Consider the following 14133-nt stretch of genomic DNA (forward strand, 5'->3'; position numbering starts at 1 on the left):
TCATGATGAAAATTTAACATTCATATATTTTAGATTCATTGCACACTAACTGAAATATTTCAGGTCTTTTATTGTCTTAATACGGATGATTTTGGCATACAGCTCATGAAAACCCAAAATTCCTATCTCACAAAATTAGCATATTTCATCCGACCAATAAAAGAAAAGTGTTTTTAATACAAAAAACGTCAACCTTCAAATAATCATGTACAGTTATGCACTCAATACTTGGTCGGGAATCCTTTGGCAGAAATGACTGCTTCAATACGGCGTGGCATGGAGGCAATCAGCCTGTGGCACTGCTGAGGTCTTATGGAGGCCCAGGATGCTTCGATAGCGGCCTTTAGCTCATCCAGAGTGTTGGGTCTTGAGTCTCTCAACGTTCTCTTCACAATATCCCACAGATTCTCTATGGGGTTCAGGTCAGGAGAGTTGGCAGGCCAATTGAGCACAGTGATACCATGGTCAGTAAACCATTTACCAGTGGTTTTGGCACTGTGAGCAGGTGCCAGGTCGTGCTGAAAAATGAAATCTTCATCTCCATAAAGCTTTTCAGCAGATGGAAGCATGCAGTGCTCCAAAATCTCCTGATAGCTAGCTGCATTGACCATACCCTTGATAAAACACAGTGGACCAACACCAGCAGCTGACACGGCACCCCAGACCATCACTGACTGTGGGTACTTGACACTGGACTTCTGGCATTTTGGCATTTCCTTCTCCCCAGTCTTCCTCCAGACTCTGGCACCTTGATTTCCGAATGACATGCAGAATTTGCTTTCATCCGAAAAAAGTACTTTGGACCACTGAGCAACAGTCCAGTGCTGCTTCTCTGTAGCCCAGGTCAGCCGCTTCTGCCGCTGTTTCTGGTTCAAAAGTGGCTTGACCTGGGGAATGCGGCACCTGTAGCCCATTTCCTGCACACGCCTGTGCACGGTGGCTCTGGATGTTTCTACTCCAGATTCAGTCCACTGCTTCCGCAGGTCCCCCAAGGTCTGGAATAGGCCCTTCTCCACAATCTTCCTCAGGGTCCGGTCACCTCTTCTCGTTGTGCAGCGTTTTCTGCCACACTTTTTCCTTCCCACAGACTTCCCACTGAGGTGCCTTGATACAGCACTCTGGGAACAGCCTATTCGTTCAGAAATTTCTTTCTGTGTCTTACCCTCTTGCTTGAGGGTGTCAATAGTGGCCTTCTGGACAGCAGTCAGGTCGGCAGTCTTACCCATGATTGGGGTTTTGAGTGATGAACCAGGCTGGGAGTTTTAAAGGCCTCAGGAATCTTTTGCAGGTGTTTAGAGTTAACTCGTTGATTCAGATGATCAGGTTCATAGCTCATTTAGAGACCCTTTTAATGATATGCTAATTTTGTGAGATAGGAATTTTGGGTTTTCATGAGCTGTATGCCAAAATCATCCGTATTAAGACAATAAAAGACCTGAAATATTTCAGTTAGTGTGCAATGAATCTAAAATATATGAATGTTAAATGTTCATCATTACATTATGGAAAATAATTAACTTTATTGCAATATGCTTATATTTTGAGAAGGACCTGTATATCCACACAATACTTGGTTAGGGCTCTTTTTGCATGAATTACTGCATCAATGCCACATAGCATGCTGAGGTGTTAAGGAAGGCCAGTGTATCAGCGGCCTTCAGCTTATCTGCATTGTGGGGTCTGGTCTCTCTCATGTTTCTTTTGTCCATACTCCATTCTCTATGTTTAGGTCAGGCCAGTTTGCTGGTCAATCAATCTCATTAATGCCATGGTCATTAAATCAAACATTGGTGCTTTTTACAGTGTGGGCAGGTTCCAAGTCCTGCTAGGTATTGAAATCAGCAATTCCATAAAGTTTGTTAGCTAAGGAAAGCATGATGTTTTCTAAATGTCATGGTAGATGGCTGCACTGCCTGCGTACTTGATAAATCACGGTAGACCACCACAAACAAATGACTCCTCGAAATCTTCATTGACTATGAAAATTTCACAATGAACATCAAGCAACCTGGATTCTGTGTGTCATTGTTTTTGTAATAGCTCTGTCCCACATACAGAGAACACTCCGGAGAAAATAGAAAGAGTGAAATGAAATTTATTGTGCCACAAAATAATAAGGAAAGAAAAACGGGCGAAACTCCAACTGTAAGGGGAGAGGGGAATAGAACTGGTGAAAACAGGGAACAAACATAACTAAGTGAATGACAAGAATTTCAGGTAGAGAAGTGAACGGCTTACTAAGTGGGTGCTGTCAGGTCGCCAGGGGTAGAGGGATTTGGGATCCAAGTTGTCGTAGCAGAGTTTGTTCTGTTGGTTTCCTAGGTGCTTCTTGGATGAGCTTGGAGATGATTGAGTTAGTTCGTTTCTGCTGATACTTGCGTTGGAGGGTGGACAGGGTACGCTTAGGCTTAGGGCCTGGAGATGGAGGAAGCAGGGAACTGCCAGCTTGGTCTGTAATCCAGATGGGAACAATAGTTAGGAAACAAAGTCCTCAGAACGTAGATAATCTTGGTCATCCAGAAAACTCCTGGACACGAAGTCAGTTGTCCAGTGACATAAATCCAGAGTTCAGATTTTTAGTCTGCGAAGGGACATAAACAAAGTTATTCCAGAACTAAATACAAAGCATAGACTTAGCATTGTCTAAGCTTGTTACCACAGAAGGCAAACACTCTGGCGTCAAAGTGCTGGCAATCTCCTGCTAAAGTACTCCTCCAAGCAATCAGCAGAATAAGTCGCACCTGTCCCCCAGCACACCTGAGAACTTCAGCAACATCTGAAACACTGAGGCAATGTTGCAAGCACAATACAAACACACACACAACCCAGATCCCGACACTGTGCTTCTCTACTCTTCTACCAGACATCGTTGTCTCTGCTTCAGGAGTGGCTACAAGGAATGAAGGTGTGTCCTACGTCCTGGATATGTGTGTTTGTGTGTATGCTTGGATACATTATTCTAGGGCTGCAAGTAACAATTATTTTGCTAATCAATTAATCTGTTGTCTATTTTTTTGATTAACCAATTATTATTAATAATGAACCAGGTGAAGCTGAAACTATGCCACTGGAGGAGTTCTGGATAGAGCATATTTACAGACTAAGAAGGTTTTTTGTAGCTTAATGTTAGCTTGTTTTAACTATTCCAAATCCACTTTTGATGTGTGTTTGGTATCACTGTACTGTTTTCAATGGAAAATGGATATATTGTTTGTACAGTTCTGGCTTTATTTACTGCTCTGAAGGGTTGTTCTTCCAGCAAATGGCATGTTTAGTGTATACTCCAGTTAATGATTATTTGATTTCTAAATTGGTGGACGATTATTTCAATAATTGATTAATCAAGATTAATTCGTTTAATTGTTTCAGCCCTACATTATTCTAAACAGTGGAAGGTACAAGTTAAATACAACTGTCAAGTTAGCAGTTTCCCATGTATAGGCATTAATATATTTCTGTGTTGAAAAGTTATTTTTATTGGTCCTCATTTTATCATCAGCTTTTTTAACAAAACTGCACGCTGTTGGTAGCACTGTTGCCCTGGTAGCAAGAAGGTCTTGGGTTCAACACCCAGCCAGGGGTCTTTCTGCCTGGAGTTTGCATGTTCTCCCCATGCATGCATGGGTTCTCTCCGGGTACTCCGGCTTCCTTCCACAGTCCAAAGGCATGACCGTTTGGTTAATTGGTTTCTCTAAATTGCCCTCAGGCGCGAATGAGTGTCTGCGTGGTTGTTTGTCCTTTGTGTGTCTGTGTTGCCCTGCGATGGACTGGCGACCTGTCCAGGGTGTACCTTGCCTCTCACCCATAGACTGCTGGAGATGGGCACCAGCTTTCCTGCGACCCACTATGGAAGAAGTGGTAGAAGATGACTGACTGACTGTTGTAAGATATACTCATCAAAATGACCATGGCTAACACTTGAAATATACCACTTTGTGTAATGAATAATTACACAATAAGAATGAATACTTTTTTGAATTATATTCTAATTTATTGAGATGCACCTGTATATAACTACAGTAAATGTATGTAGTACCAGTATTATTTGCGACAGTTGGTGGAAGCAGCGTATGCTTGCTTTGACTTTATTGTTAATGCAAGCACAATGGCATCCACTTGGATACCCAAACTCCCTAAGGAAAGCTCCATTTGTTAGTCGAGCGCTCATAATTTCTGGAGTATTTATGACTAGATAGTGAATTGTTGTTCTGACTACAAATATCCTTGTAGGTTTTGTTCGCCTACTTTGTTTGTCTTGCATCAAACCTGATGTCTTTTTAGAAAAAGAAAATATATCCACATCTTAGCTTAAGTCAAGGACAGATTCTATATGCAATACAAACAAATCACAGCATGCAGTTCCATCATTTTCAGATCGATAGGAAGCAGATTTGTTTATGTAGTACAGTTTGCACTTTGGGTTGCAGTGAAGAAAACAAATAGTAGGTGTGATTGCGCCCCAAGGGTGTAATCATAAACACTCTGACATGCTCAAACGGTAAACAGAAATAATCTGTTTCTTTTTTTTCAGATTGGCAGGTTTGGGAAAAACAACGCACATAATTAGGTTTTCATGCCTGACCCCACGTGTCATTGGGTGTCAGTCAAACTAAGAAAATACACTTCCACTGACATTATACAATGTTACTTCAAGGTTGGCAAAGAACTTCACTCACTGCATAAGCCCTTAATTTACCAGTCATACTTTTCTCTGGGAGCACTTACAGTTCCAGCTTTCCATCCATTCATCATGCGCATAAAGAGCTCAGAGCTTTTTTCAGGGTGGAATGATTACACACAAAACAACTAACAGTATGAATCTGGTGCACATCTTTGAACTTATTGTGGATCTTCTTTCTTTTTGTAGTCATCAACAATCTTCTGGTATACTTCTCTCTGGATAATTGTTCGTGCTTCTTGGCTGAATTTGTAGGGTTTGTTTAAATTTGTTGGTTTACTGGCCTTGAAGTGAAACTGAAAAAGAAATCAGTAGTGTTTACCTCAGTGTTTTAGTAAGGCTATTTTGGAAGTTCATGTTGATCTGCTTTATCCATTAGAAGACCAATTTTATTTGGGTCTGGGATCATCGTCCTGTAGAGATGTAGAATATTGTCCAAGTTTCATTCATCTAGTTGTTGATTTGTTGTGAGATCAAAGAGTATGGGAGTGGTTCTCCTTATTTTTTCCCTTCACTTTGTTAACCCACGCAACTTGCAGTAAAGTCTCCCTACATCATGCCAGGCTTTACAGTTGGTAATGTCTTTGTAGGTTTGAAAGCCTGCCCTTGACTTTTCCAAACATATCTCTTGTCATGGTAGCCAAGTAGCTAAATCTTTATCTCATCTGACCAAACAACTTTTCTCCAGCAGGCTTTTAGCTTGTGCATGTGGGCAGCTGAAAATTTCAGTGCCACTTAAGCCCTTGCTCCAAAATGGAGACCCAACATATAGAAAATAGAAAATAGAACATAAAAGGTTTTTTTTTTTCTTTTTTGTAAATATGTATATAGTGTTTTTACAAAAGAGGAAGACAAGGTGGAATTAGTACAAACATGCATGGTTTCTAGGCGTCTGATAAGACAAAGATGCCAAAAACGCAACACACCTGGTTTTGGAATATGTTTATTGAATGGACCCTGTTAATCTCTAACCTATATGGAGAACCGATCCTGCCATAATTAAGAATAAATACAGAAATAAATAAATGAATCAATAAAATAATTACTGTGCCAAAAAGTAGCTACAAATATAAACTAGAAACCTGCAAGCAGCTTTGAAGGCCCTCGCACCCCTCAGCGCAACTCGGGCTGTTGAGCGAACGCAGGAGCCTGGCATCACCTCATACACGCCACCGACAATGACACTGCTTCACTTCAACACGTCGCCAGTAGATGGCACTTCGAGCAACATGTCATATGATCTTCGGTCATGCAGAGTTTCTTCAGTCTGGCAAAAAGCATTCAAAATTTGGAGTAAATCGGACCTTCCAGATGGAAGCTGCACTCACTTGTTTGTTTGTGGGTGGGGCTAAAACGACATCATCAATTGACTGTGTCAACATGTCCATCATTAAGTCATGATCATGTATACTACATTTGAAATGGATCCAAGGATGTATGAGGGAGATATAGCCCTTGAAGTGTCCTTGGGGGCGCTGTTGATCTAAATTTAAATGTAATCCAATAGAGCTGTTTGGGGGCTGACAAAGATCAAGCATATTCAGTTTTGAGTGAATCGGACCATGCATGTGTAATTTAGAGCCAAATGTATGGCCGTGGCGTGACATCAGAATTCGCCATGCCATCATATTCACACCCTCCAGCTAAAGCAGTAAGTACTGTCAACTGTCTAAGAGCATCATGTTATTTGTTACTTGGGACAGTTTCACATTGATTAGGTGAAGAACATCAAACATTGAGTCTGTAAAGGAAAACGTGATAGAAACGGTCAAAACTGGGTCAAAATGGCAACTTCAATCCAAAATGGCCGACTTCCTGTTGGGTTTGGACCAATGCTCCAATAGAGTTTTTTGTAGGTCCTGAGAAGTTACATATGTGTACCAAATTTCAGATTCCTCGGTCAAAGCATGGCTTGGGGCTGATTTTTTCTAATTTTGAAGGGGGCGCTGTGGACGAATTAGGCCACGCCCACCGAATATGTCATCAGATCTATGTTGAGGACTGGACAAGGATCACTCACATTGAATTTGGTGCAGATCAGATGATCTATGTGGAAATTAGAGGCAAACGTATGGCCATGGCGTGACGTCTGACTTCGCGGCACCGCCACGGCCACACCCTTTTATGAAAAGTTACTGTGCTTCAAACGAAGTTAGACCCACTAGTTATCTGTCTTCTGACACAGATTAAAGTTAATTGGGTGAAGAGGGTCAGAGAGGCACCTTTCCAAGTGAAAAAAGTGACTTCCGGTTCTGAGGGGGCGTGGCTTTGATGATGTCAGCATATGACCCCATAGGATCGTTGGGAAGCCGAAGGCCCTCCTTCATGCCAACTTTGGTGTGATTTGTATTTTTTTTGGGAACGTTATTGCAATTTTTCACTTTCGGCGCGAACGCCAAGTTTGTGGCCCGGCCACGCCCCCTAAACATGGCCAAAAACTCACGATTTTGATAACTTTTAATCCCCCATCCCTTAACTGCATGTTGACCAAATATGAACCCAATAGCTCAAAATCCCTAGGAGGAGTTCGTTAAAGTTCGAGGTGAGTAAAAGTGAAAAACGGGCAAAAATCGGCCTTTGACCCAAAATGGCCGACTTCCTGTGCATTTTAGGGCATACCCCCAAGACACTTTTTTTTATTGTTTTGAGGTGCTCTAGCATTGTGCCAAATTTCAGATCTCTACGACTTACGGTTCGGGCTATCTCACGTTTGGGGGCGTGACTAAGTGGTTAGGCCACGCCCACCGATGACGACATTAAGGATCTAGAATTTTCGTTGGGGGACAATTTTGTGTAAAAGCGTGTGCATCTAGGGGCTTGGCAAAGTCCCCATATTGCCCCGCAAAGACGCAACGGAAAAAAGAATAAGAATTCGAGCGATTACAATAGGCCCTTGCAGTTTTCCTGCTCGGGCCTAATTAGTGCGGCATTACATGCAACAAAGTAATAAAAAGAAGAGATTTATTAAATTATACATTAATTAATCGGATATAAATATGTATATTTCTATTTTAATCTATTTTTATTTATAAATAAATATAGATGATTTTTATATTTTCAAGTCATATTTTTTTTCTTGAACTCTATATTTTTCCTTTGTTTATTGAATACAAGTGGATTTCTTGCTGTTTTATTTTTCCTACCCCTTTTATTTCTTTCAAATTTATTACCAATGACAATTTACTTTAAAAAGGTTAATATGTTGAATAACACTGGCCATATTTACTAGGATTTATTGTTGAAAAATTTATGTCTTTATATTATTCAGAAAGTATCATTGTAAATGTTTAAATAGGCTAAATTAACATTGAGGTTTTTGTAGTATGTTTCCCCTAGTTTGTGAAAAGTCCAGTAAACTATCCCGACTAACAGCGCTATCTACCACCAAATCCACAATACTCCTGACTTCTTGAGCAGCATGACAGAAGTTAAGTCAGCCATCTCTGCTTGCTCCTTTTCAGAACCAGGCAGCCATAATGATGCTTTGCAGCTACTTCCTAGAAGCTGGACCTCTACAGAAGTCAAATAGTCTCATTAGAATCAGACATTTTTTAGACATTGAATTTATAACACTGAATTTTTATCCTGTGCAATTATGTATATGAATTTTTTTGTACTTAAAATTTGCCAGCAAAAATTCACCTGCAAGAATTCTAGCTACTTTTTGGCCAATTAATTATTTTATTGAGTCATTTATTTATTTCTATAGTTATTAATAGTTAGTTATAGTTGTTAATTATGGCAGGATCGGTCCTCCATAACCTCAACCTTGTTAAAATTGAATGCATTATGTTCAAAAGTCATATTTGTATGGCAGGAAATCAACCAATTTAAATGAACCACCAGTATCCAGCCAGAACTATGTAAAAAGCTTGTTGATAGCTTCAAAATGTGAATTTTAACCAAATATTAGAGGGTAGTATGTTTATGTTTGAGACTGTATGCATTATTTTGTGTGGATTAGAGACAACATGCTGAAGGACATTTTTGGAACATTTCTTTATCAGAACACTGTTGGTATTATATACAAATATACTTAGATGTTTATAGTCTATCTTATAAATTCTGTCCTGTCTCATACTGTATGGTTCTGTGTCTTCCTCACATCTCAGATTTTATTTAGTCAGTGGTGGAGTGCCTCTCATCATCTGTGGCGTCACAGCAGCTGTTAATATAGAAAACTATGGAAGCGGGGAGCAAGCACCATAGTAAGTTTTTGATTTCTATCTAAAAACTTTGAAAGTATTTTGAATGCAAATCAAATGACTAAATTTGACTAATTTTGTTGCAGCTGTTGGATGGCATGGGAGCCCAGCCTGGGAGCCTTCTTTGGTCCTGTGGCCTTCATTGTGCTGGTGACATGCATCTACTTCCTCTGCACCTTCATTCAGCTCTGGCGGCATCCTGAGAAGAAGTACGAACTCAAGCAGCTGACAGAGGAGCATCAGAGGCTGGCTGCCGGTGATGTGCCGACCCACTGTCACCAGGGAGCCGAGCCAGGAGCGCTAGCAGCCCCATCTGGTGGGACCAACTGCCCCGCTGGCTGCCCCGGCATCCCCATCAACCCTGCACTGCTGGCCAATGAGCACTCCTTCAAAGCTCAGCTACGAACTGCAGCCTTTACCCTTTTCTTGTTCCTGGCCACATGGACTTTTGGTGCGTTGGCCGTGTCACAGGGACACTTCCTGGACATGATCTTCAGCTGCCTTTATGGTGCCTTCTCCGTCACTCTCGGCCTCTTCATCCTCATCCATCACTGTGCCAAGCGTGACGATGTCTGGCACTGCTGGTGTTCCTGTTGTCCTGGAAGACGTGCCAATGCCTGCCCTGGTGTGCAGGGGTCTGCTCAAACAAGGCCCAAAGTGAACGTGAATGGAGACACCCCAGGACATGGTCACGGTCATAGTCACTGCCACCATGACTCACCGTGTCAGGCTAAAGCACTGCTGAGCTGCAGCCACAGCGGGTTGGGTCACTGTAAACATGCTGCTCTTCCATCCTCACAAAATCACGTGACGTGTGTGGCACCGGTAACTCCATGCTGTGCCGCCCTTCACAGCCAGCAGCTGATGGAGGAAGAGCCCACTGCCACCCATGTGCTGCTCCACTCTGAACCGGGGATCCAACTGCACCCTTGTCTCAAAAGCAGCACCAGGACTAAAGGTCGTCAATTTGGCCGCAAGGCTGGGGCTGCTGCCTGCGGTGCAGGGAGCGACAGGGAATATGCCTATCATATTCCTTCCAGCGCAGATGGGGGAAGCATGCACAGCTCACACACTGACAGCCCCCACAGCACACGTGAGCGGCACGCCCACATCTGTCCGCATCTGGCCCATGAAGGCCACCACGAGGGGCATCACACATGCCATGCTACTGCAGCCACCCTGCATGAGTCTTTGGCGTGCCATAATCCTTGCCACAGGCATATTTGCTGTTCCAAGGCAGACATTTTTTCTTCTCTGTGTCCGGCAGAATCAGGGGACACAGGAGTCTTCCTGTGTGGCTGCAGTAAAGTAGCCGAGGAGGAACCAGTGGCAACACATCACCATCTGGAGGTGCATGCCCCACGCAGACAATCATGCCCCCAAAACCCACCCAGTCAGAATGGGATTCTAAAGGGAGCCATGCATGAAGGACTTCAGTACACCTCAGACAGCACAGGGAATATACGCACTGGCCCCTGGAAGAATGAAACTACTGTATAGGGCAGGAACACCAAACATTACCGGCGGCATTCCGCTTCATCCTGCCAAAATGAATTTTGCCTCCCTTTCTACATAAAAAAGTGAAATAGCATTTTAAACATCACAATCAATGTGGAAATTTTTTTATTTCAATATCCACATGTTTTTATGTGTGCTGTGTTCTTGTACAGAAATCTTATGTCATGCAATCGCCTTCAGAGGTGTATCCATAGACCGAAGAAAATCACTTTCAACACTAACAGTTTGTGAAATGTGTCTCACATTTTACCATCAGATTTAACTAAAGGTATTCCCTCTGCTACGTATTACTACAGATCTATCTCTCTATATATATATTCAAAAAAATGAATGGTTGTATGTGTGATTATGTGTGTTAGTGCTCAAAGGCAACAAGCTGCAAGATGTTTTTACTCTGAGTCTGAAACTACCAATAGTCTACGTTGACAGTGAATCTCCAGTACTTTGGCATTCATGTTCTAGACGACTAAACCAGCAATTTTAGACTTCATAAGGGTATTTTTGCCATCACAACTGTGAATACCTTCTAGAGATTTTCTAAATAATAAACAAAGATACCTTTGCTTGGCAGAGTTGTGTGGGTGCCAGTTTAGTTGTAGAAAAATCACAGCAGAAAAAGCGAAGTGAAAACTGTCCGTGCTCCTATCCAGGTTTCTATTGATTGTGATGTCTTTATGATGTCTTCACGTTAGTGTTTCCCTCTTCCTGAAAAGAATAAATCGACGGCACATCAGGAGGAACGGCAATGTCACTGTGGATGGTGAGCTGATGTCAGCGAGTTATTGGATTCAGTCCATTTACTCAAAGTCAGGTCATGACAATGCATTATTGGTCAGATTTTTATTCTTTTCATCTCAGTTTGCACGTTTCTCTTGACAATATCACAACTGCTTTTAAATACGAACATTAACAGCAACAAAATGTTTGAATGTGATCATTGGAATCAAACAACAAGCTGCTAAAGGGGCCACTTTGAGAAGCCTGCAAAGGAGTGATGTTCCTTATTTTCCTTGCATACAAAAATAGGTTTAGTCTCTCATCCTACGCAGAACTGGACAAAGCCAAATAACAAAACACTGACTGAAACAAGAGCAAATATAGTCCATTTATAATCCAGTTTTTTGTATGTCATGAACAAAAGCTCCACATTGTGCACATGCTGTTAATTACTTTGATCCTGTACATCGGTTGCTGCTGGCATTATGTCATTTTTGCCACATCCTTACATGTATTCTCCTCCCAAACAAATGTCTGCTTTATTTTCCATTAATAATCTGCATTTGGCCAGAGTTTAAACACCTGCAACTCCGGTCAGACGTTTATCTGCACTTATCATTGGCAGTGATTTTATACTTCTAATGATTTTTTCTTATGCATTCTTCTGAGGCTTGAGTGATAATCCAACAAAAAAAATATCTTTACGGATTTTAACCTGATTAGGTACAGAAGACTGAATTAATTGGGGATTTTCTTCAATCTAACTAGGGTCATAATTATATACCAGCTTAAATGCAGTTAAAAATGTTTGATAAAGCAAGTTGCACCTTGATCATCAATAAACTTCTAGCAACTTTGTTGCCGCATGATGGAATTTCGTATCAGTAAAGTTAAAGATTATTTAAGTTATGTCTTGACATATAATTTTTAGCATGGTTGCTAAAATGTCAATGAGGTTGGACCTCTCCAGAGACATAATGTTAGCCTAGGGTATGCATTTTAAAAACAGTTTTGTTGCGTTTTGCTAATCTTTATGCTGTTTAAACACCCAGTTATGCGATTCTCAAAAATTTTGCTACTTATAGGTAGTTCTTAGTTCAACAGACCCATGCTACTACCACCATGCTTGATAGTTGAACTTACAAGTGTCAGTTTTGGAGCAGGAGCTTCTTTATTGGTTGGAACCTAATTAGTCCATGTTCATGTAAACCTGGCTCCACCTAAGAACACAGTGACAACTGTCAAACACAGTGGTTGTAATTAACATACTGTGTGGCTACTTGAACACAATTGATGTTCCAACAGGGCAAAGATCCCAAACACACACAAACCACTTTTACAAAACAAAAGCAGGATTAAGTCTCACTGTATTTTGTGAAAGAACCAAGATGGGGGTTGAATTAATGTGTAATATGCTCTATATTGACCCAGCTGAGCTTCACTCCATGCCTCTTTTGGCTCTGTGATGATGTCTTGATTTTTGAAAGGTCACGTGTATAGGATATTGTCTACTTGATTTGTGATTTATAAGTGAAGAGAGGCAGCTGGGAGAATAACTCTTTGCAGTTTTAGAGGCTATAAACACGTCTTTAGGAAAGAATATAACAGGTAAACATTATTTTTTCTGGAATGGCCTCTAAATAGCCACAACCTCAACGCTATTATAATTGGGTGCACTTTGTTTAATTTTGACTATGTGTGGACAGAGAAAGACCATAATAAAATAAAACCCGTACACCCAGTTCTTGTTGTTTATCCTATGATGAAAAAGGAAAAAATAAATAATTACAAATCCAAACTTCATATGAAATTCTTGCCCATGATTACTGCACATAAACTTCTGACCTAAACTGTAAAAAACATCTTAGACATATTAACTATTGTCTGGGCAGGCCAAGGTTGGCATATGGATTGTTCTTTTGTTACCAAGAAGGTCACAGTCTCTTTGAAGAATTACTACTCCAAAGAGAAGGTGTCTCAGAATTGATTCAGCAGCAGTTGTTTGTCATATGAATGATGACGCTTCAGACAAAACTAGTGACACATTGAGGCAGAAGACTAAAAAAAAAATGTATCTAAGCAGCAAACCACATCAGCATGCACACCATCTCTGAATCCCTCCATGTGCTCTCGTTTCCTTGTATATAGAATTGGTTTCTGAAAAATTATTTTACATGAGATTAAAGATGTTTAAGAAAAAAGTCTATATGTTAAGAAAGTTGGGAAAAAATAATTACCTCTCAATGTTAATGCTCAGCATCTGAGTTTAGATATATCCTATTTGTTTTCAGATGGCCTTTACCTGTCCATAAATTATGCAGACATGCTACGTGTTGTGAGACTTTCATATCAGAAACAGACATGCACAACATGATATTCACCTCATCCTAAAACCTGGTCCTTTATACTAGAATAGATGCATCTCAATAAATCAGAATGTCATTGAAAAGTTATTTAGTTTTTAATTTTTATGATTTTTGAAAACAGTCATTGAAAACCCAAAATTAAATTAATTAGAGATAGATTACATAAGTCCAATAAAAAGGGATTTTTAATTCAGAAGCATTAAGAATATGTTTTGGCCTAAACACTCTGACAATCTTAAGATTGTTGACTGGACAACTTCCACAAAGGGTTAAGCCACAAAAGTAGTAGAAAATTCTGTAGAAGGAAAAAGTGGGGTAAAAAATGCAACAGAGAAAGCCAATGCCTTGAGAAGATTTTGAAAGAAATTCATTCAAGAATTAGGTTTAGATTTGTAATGCATGGACTTTGCCTGGAGTCAGTGGTTCAAGAGCTACTACAACACCCAAACCAGAGAGAAGTGTCTCACCTGAACTTAGGAGAAAAAGAGCTCAAATGAGGTACACTGTAATGTTTCCACTGTCAGTGATGATGTGTGGAGCCATGTCACCTGTTGATGTTGGAGCGCTGTGTTTTATTTAGTCCGCAGTCAACACAGCTGTCTACCAGGTAATTTTAGAGCACTTCATGCTTCCTTCTGCTGACAAGCTT

The 14133-nt window shown here is 40.7% G+C and overlaps 1 protein-coding gene across 1 annotated transcript in view; it reads left to right on the plus strand.

Moving 5' to 3' along the window:
- The window catches only part of LOC124858850 (adhesion G protein-coupled receptor A3), a 317892-nt gene extending 305032 nt beyond the window's left edge, over window positions 1-12860 (plus strand). Inside the window, exons 18-19 of the mRNA XM_047351126.1 lie at window positions 8791-8886; window positions 8970-12860. Of these exons, the coding sequence (XP_047207082.1) occupies window positions 8791-8886; window positions 8970-10383 (1510 nt within the window). The 3' untranslated portion in view covers window positions 10384-12860. The remainder of the gene's footprint in view (window positions 1-8790; window positions 8887-8969) is intronic.
- Window positions 12861-14133: the final 1273 nt, after the last annotated feature.

This window comes from Girardinichthys multiradiatus, chromosome 22 (genome assembly GCF_021462225.1).
Source record: "Girardinichthys multiradiatus isolate DD_20200921_A chromosome 22, DD_fGirMul_XY1, whole genome shotgun sequence".
NCBI classification, from domain to species: Eukaryota; Metazoa; Chordata; class Actinopteri; order Cyprinodontiformes; family Goodeidae; genus Girardinichthys; species Girardinichthys multiradiatus.